This window comes from Nylanderia fulva, unplaced genomic scaffold, assembly GCF_048542155.1.
Source record: "Nylanderia fulva isolate GAGA-0341 unplaced genomic scaffold, ASM4854215v1 Scaffold200, whole genome shotgun sequence".
In the NCBI taxonomy this organism is placed as follows: domain Eukaryota; kingdom Metazoa; phylum Arthropoda; class Insecta; order Hymenoptera; family Formicidae; genus Nylanderia; species Nylanderia fulva.
This window is the reverse complement of record NW_028190265.1, coordinates 108,432-114,193: the sequence shown is the minus strand read 5'-3', so window position 1 is coordinate 114,193 and position 5,762 is coordinate 108,432. Positions and strand designations below refer to the sequence as shown.

Genomic DNA, 5,762 nt, shown 5'->3' with positions numbered 1-5,762 from the left:
GTAGAACATAAGGGTTTGATATAATGAACGCAATATACTATACATGTTGATAATATCTGATTATCATTGTTGTATTTATACTAAACTATCTGTAAGTTTGACATTATATGTAACCCTTCTTCTTACTGCATATTTTATATTCTCTGATCTTGTATTTAAGTGCTCTGTTTTTATACAACGAAAAATGAACTGGAAAGTGTAAGAATAATACCAGATTTTAATTGCTATGTCTTGTTAATTTATTTTTAAATACATTATTAACTTTTGAAATTTTATATCAAACTAATTAGAGCTGGTTAAATTATTATTGGTAATTATAATTTATATAGAATTGTATGTGTTATCAGAAAGAAAACCCTCTAGAGATTCTTCTTTATTATTGTTATTTATTAATATACAATCTATACATATAGTTCTCTGGCATATACTTTATGGTTTAGTACACTAATTATAATTAAAATTATAATTCCTTTGGATTAATCTCAAACATCTTAGATTTTTTCTTTTCAACAGAAATCATTAATAAAATGAAAAAAATATATGACTCTAATTTTGATTCAGATAATAATATACAAATAGTTCATTAAAATCAGTATTTCCGGCTTCCCTTGTTATCTTTTCATTTTAAATAGCGTATGTGTGTGTGTGTTGTCTAATATAATTAATATAATAATTATATATAAAAGTTTTTAAAAACATTTGTACATTCTAAATATTGTATAAATTTATGTGATTTATTAATTTATGACTACTTAAACTATTAATTTATACTACTAATTTTCACATATTCTTTTTTGAAATTTCTTTCTCTAATCTATTCTCTAATATTTCGAGCAATTATAGCGGCATCATACGGATAAAGTCTTTTTAGCATTTTATTTGCCACGTAATGCGTGCCTTCGAATTTAGAAAAATAGCGACCAATTTCGCTATTATTGATCCATTGCGGCGTTGTTAAAGTTATATGATCTAAAATAAAAAATGTAAATACAAAAAAAAAAGATTATAATTACGAATTTAAACCAAATAAATAAATGAAATAAGAAATATATCAAATATATCATATAATATATAAATAAGAAATATATCAATTAAGATAAATAAAATAAAATAAAAACAAAATAAATATAAAAATAAATTATATAAATAAAATTAAATAATTAAATAAAATAAATAAGATAAATAAAATAAATAAAATAAATAAAATAAAAACACAATATACACCTTCATCTTGATCAATAAAATAAATAAAATAACTATATTAAAAAAAAAATCAAAATCAAAATAAAATATATTTTATATAATAATTATAAAAAGACTCGTCTAATGATATTCATACCTTCCTCCACGCAACACATTTTATTATTTTGGGTAAGAATTATATAATAATTAGTTTCTTGTTTTATAGCATGACAATTACAACAGTGGTTCAACGGCAATACACATATATCCATATTTATTACATCGCTTGCGGACAAATATGTAACGTGTCTATCTTTATATCGATGCCATCCGATTATCACGCCGGTACAACTATCTGTAAATTGATCACTATTGGTATGTGTAACTATCATTCCAACCGCAAATCTTATTTCCTCTGGTCTATTTAACTGCTTTGTACTTTTAAAATTAAGGCTGAGCTGGAAAGTGCAAGATTATATTTGAATTGTTATTTCATCTTGCAAAGCAAGTCCTAAAATATTAAACTTTTGTAGCACGTTGAATTACAGCTGATTAAAATAAGAGATAACAGCTTATTTATTATAGATTATTATAAAATTTATAATTGTAAATAATATCGGAGATAAATTTCATAAAGATATTTTTATATTTTTATTTTTATTATTTAATTATTAACAGTACTAGCATACCTTCCGAGATTTACCACGTGCATGCCATGTTCATGAGGATTAACTCCGAAACGTACATTAGTCAAAAACGCAAATAGTTCCATTATTCCAAATAAAATCTGAAAAAAAACAATTAAACATGAGCAAGGACTAAATGAACAGAGTTCTGAAAGTAAATGAAAAAATAAGAGATAATATGTAATTTAATCTGCTAGTAAAATATAAAGTATATTTCATTAATTTATATCTTTGTTAAGGTAGAAGTATATTAATTAGTTAAAATTAATATATAGATGAGACCATATATAAATAATTACCAACTTTGTTAGGTTGTTTTGTTATTGGAATATTAACATTTCTCTTAAAATACATTGTTTCAAGCATCTTCAGTTGATCGAGGAGACAATTTGGGAATTGTTCTGAAATTATATTAAAACATCTTGCATTTTCCAAACTCTTCGTGGAACTGTGAACAATATAAAATTATATATATGTATATGTGTTTGTATAAGAATAAAAATGCCGAAAAGTTCAGATAATTCCAATTATTATTATATACATAATTGAAAAATTTGTGTTAAATTTAACAATTATCACGTGTCTCATAAACAGTCTGCAGAAATTTTTAAGTTAATTGAGTTAATTTAACAAAAAATAGATGCTTATTATGTTATTTTTACACTTCTTTTCCGTTGTTTTAATAATTTAATATGTGAGTACACTTAATATCACAGCAGCAATATATTAAATTAACACACATGACATGTGTAAATATTTACACAATAAATATTAAATAAATATTAAGTATATAAAGTTAAATATAAAAAATTTTAACAAGGGCCGTTTTTAACAAAAAAAGAACACAAATTTTCAAACTGTGTACTTACTAGTTAGGTTTCCAAAATAAACAGTAATGAGAGACCTCGCACATTCATACATTTATCAGATTGCAATATAGACCATGTCTCCTGGCTACGCTGTGATATATTATGAATATAATTATTTCGTGGCCACGTTTCTTTTCTAAAACCTGTGATAAATAAAAATAAATTGGAATAAGATATAAAACAAACATACGGACTGTACTCACCTTGTAATCTTGGCAGCGAGGCCGCAAGCTGCGAGGTTGCAGGCAGCAACTTGTTCGCTCCGAAACTTTACCTGCTGATATTTCTTAGAAATATACAGATAACGTATAGATCATGGTATCAACCCTCTTGATTGTCGGCGCATGTCAAGCATGGATTTAGCGGCAGCCCTTCTTAGAATTTATAATTATATTTCTTAGAAATATACCTTATCTTATCTGCTGATAAGATCCCTCGTCCGCGTGACGTCATACCCCCTCGCCCTCGAAAACCCCCCCGCCCCCCCCCCCCCCTCAGAGGACCTGGTCCAGAACCCGCCTAGTATTCTTTTGTCATGCGATCTTCTCTAATGATGCTTTTATGTATGAGTAATGTAAGAAAAATAGGAAACAACGCCGAAAAGGATAAGACGTCGCGTACACAACGTGTCTCACCCTAAGGAGAAGGGAAGGGGAACAAGATTAAGCATGGGCGAGCATGAAATTCGGCAGTGAATAACAAGCGATACTGAGCGATTATCGAGTATCAATATATTATCGGAGCGCTCGAGACTTAGAATTATATCGGAACTCAGAATTGTTCACTCTGATACAGCAAGGCATATATATATATATATATACCTTCGGAAAAGGACAAGACGTCCTATCACGCATACATATATATATATATGCCTTGCTGTATCAGAGTGAACAATTCTGAGTTCCGAAATAATTCTAAGTCTCGAGCGCTCCGATAATATATTGATACTCGATAATCGCTCAGTATCGCTTGTTATTCACTGCCGAATTTCGTGCTCGCCCATGCTTAATCTTGTTCCCCTTCCCTTCTCCTTAGGGTGAGACACGTTGTGTACGCGACGTCTTATCCTTTTCGGCGTTGTTTCCTATTTTTCTTACATTACTCATACATAAAAGCATCATTAGATAAGATCGCACGACAAAGGAATACTATATACATACACACATATATATATATATATATATATATATATATATATATACACGCGTCGCGGATAAACTGTGATTTATATCTAATAATTTACACATTCTATAATAAACCTATTATTATTGCATGATTAATCGAACATTGGAACAATCCTGTTTTCACCTTTTCACCGTCTTCCACGTTGCGCCTCTGGGCATCACATCCAGACAAATATTATAAAAATATCTTACAGTAAGATACATGCTTTTCAGGTTGTAACCATTGTGCCAAAAAAGTAGCAATTTGTTCTAAAAGTTGTTTATTGTTAGATTTTTCTATAAATTTACTGTACTTCTTCTTCACCAAAAGATGCCTAATATAATGAAGCATTTTTATAATCCAATATCGTTCGCTTAGATTCCAATCAAGATTTCTGTAACAAATGTTTATGCAACAATTATATAATAACTGTGCAACAATTATATTATAATCTATAAAATTAATGGAGTTATGATATATATCTTACTGTGGAGATTGTATAAGCAAGTTTTTAATCTCATTAATAATAAAATAATTGTTTGGCTGGGATTAGGCGTGTATGGTGTTTAGAAGACTCAGTTAAACATACATATATGAATATTTAATAAGAACACTTTGGTATACACAGGTATCAGACTTAATATAATAGAGAGCTCGTGCTGCGTGCGTATAAAGAGCGAACAGACAGAGAGAGAAGGGAAAAAGAGGGGGAAGGAAGGAAGGCTCATAGCGACACAAGCGAAACGTGGAAGAGTCACACGCGCGATATCTAATCGCGCGCGAATATTTAATTATATGAAGCACTCTTAGAACTATCTCTAACACTCCGCCTATCTATGAGTGCGTACAACTTAAATAGTAAAGGAAATGTTCTAAAACCTGTATTAGGTTATATTTAACATAACTACACATCTTTGGTGTTTAATCTTTGGCAAGGATTTTGTTAAGATGTCTGCTAACATTTGATCTGTATTTAAGTACGTTATTTCAATTTCCTTTTTTGCTACTAATTCTCTCGTAAAATGAAACTTTATGTCTATATGTTTACTTTTCTTATGTAAAACCGCGTTCTTTGATAATTCTATTGTACTTTGGTTATCACAAAATATTTGTATTGGGGATTCTACGTATTTTTCAAAACCAATGTAATTTAACAGTCTCTTTAAATAGACAACTTCCTTGGAAACTTCGGCCAATGCTGCATATTCGGCTTCCATGGTTGATAGAGCCACAGAAGTTTGTTTTTTTAGATCGCCAGCTTATGGGACCTCCTGCTAGCATTATTACATTTCCAGTGCATGATTTTCTGTCGTCGATGTCACCAGCCCAGTCAGAGTCAGTGTATGCTTGAAGTTTGTTTTTATTTTTGACATAAGTAATTCCGTAATGTGAAGTGTTTTTCAAATATCTTAATATTCTTTTTGCAAATAGCCAATGTTGTACTCCTGGGTCTGAGCAAAAACGACTTAATACATTGGCGGCAAACGCTATATCGGGCCGAGTTGCATTCGCTAAGTATATCAGCCCACCGATAAGTTCCCTATAAGGCTTCTTTTGCATTTCTAGACGTTCTTCATTATTTTGTGGGCTCAAGTCTTTTGAGATTTTTATGCCTGTCTCCAGTGGTGTCGATACTCCTTTTGCGTCATTTAAATTGAATTTATTTATTAAGTCCTTTATATATTTCGTTTGAGATAAGTGAAGTTTTCCAGTTAAACCTTCTCTTTTGATGTCTATGCCAAGAATGTGATTAATTGGTCCGAGGTCAACCATCTTGAAGTTACTTTGTAAAATCTTCTTAATCTTCGCAAGTTCGTCGTATCTTCTGGAAGCTATAATTAAATCGTCGACATATATTATG

At 29.9% G+C, this 5,762-nt stretch overlaps 1 protein-coding gene across 1 annotated transcript; it reads right to left on the bottom strand.

The window, feature by feature from the left end:
- Window positions 1–423: 423 nt before the first annotated feature.
- Window positions 424–3,173, bottom strand: LOC114942497 (F-box only protein 21-like). Its single transcript, XM_085482417.1, has 6 exons — window positions 2,941–3,173; window positions 2,738–2,880; window positions 2,172–2,316; window positions 1,886–1,969; window positions 1,340–1,640; window positions 424–969 (listed from the first exon to the last, which is right to left on the bottom strand). The coding sequence occupies exons 2-6, from the start codon at window positions 2,779–2,781 to the stop codon at window positions 815–817; spliced, it is 729 nt and encodes a 242-aa protein (XP_085338543.1). The 5' UTR covers window positions 2,782–2,880; window positions 2,941–3,173; the 3' UTR covers window positions 424–814.
- Window positions 3,174–5,762: the final 2,589 nt, after the last annotated feature.

What these genes read in the sequence shown, in the direction of transcription:
- LOC114942497 (XM_085482417.1), bottom strand. Translation starts at nt 2,781, where the DNA reads ATGTGCGAGGTCTCTCATTACTGTTTATTTTGGAAACCTAACTA. An exon ending in TAACAAAACAACCTAACAAA is followed by an intron (nt 1,970 to 2,171) that starts GTTGGTAATTAT and finishes GTTTTTTTTCAG; the next exon opens with ATTTTATTTGGAATAATGGA. An exon ending in ATGAACATGGCATGCACGTG is followed by an intron (nt 1,641 to 1,885) that starts GTAAATCTCGGA and finishes TGCACTTTCCAG; the next exon opens with CTCAGCCTTAATTTTAAAAG.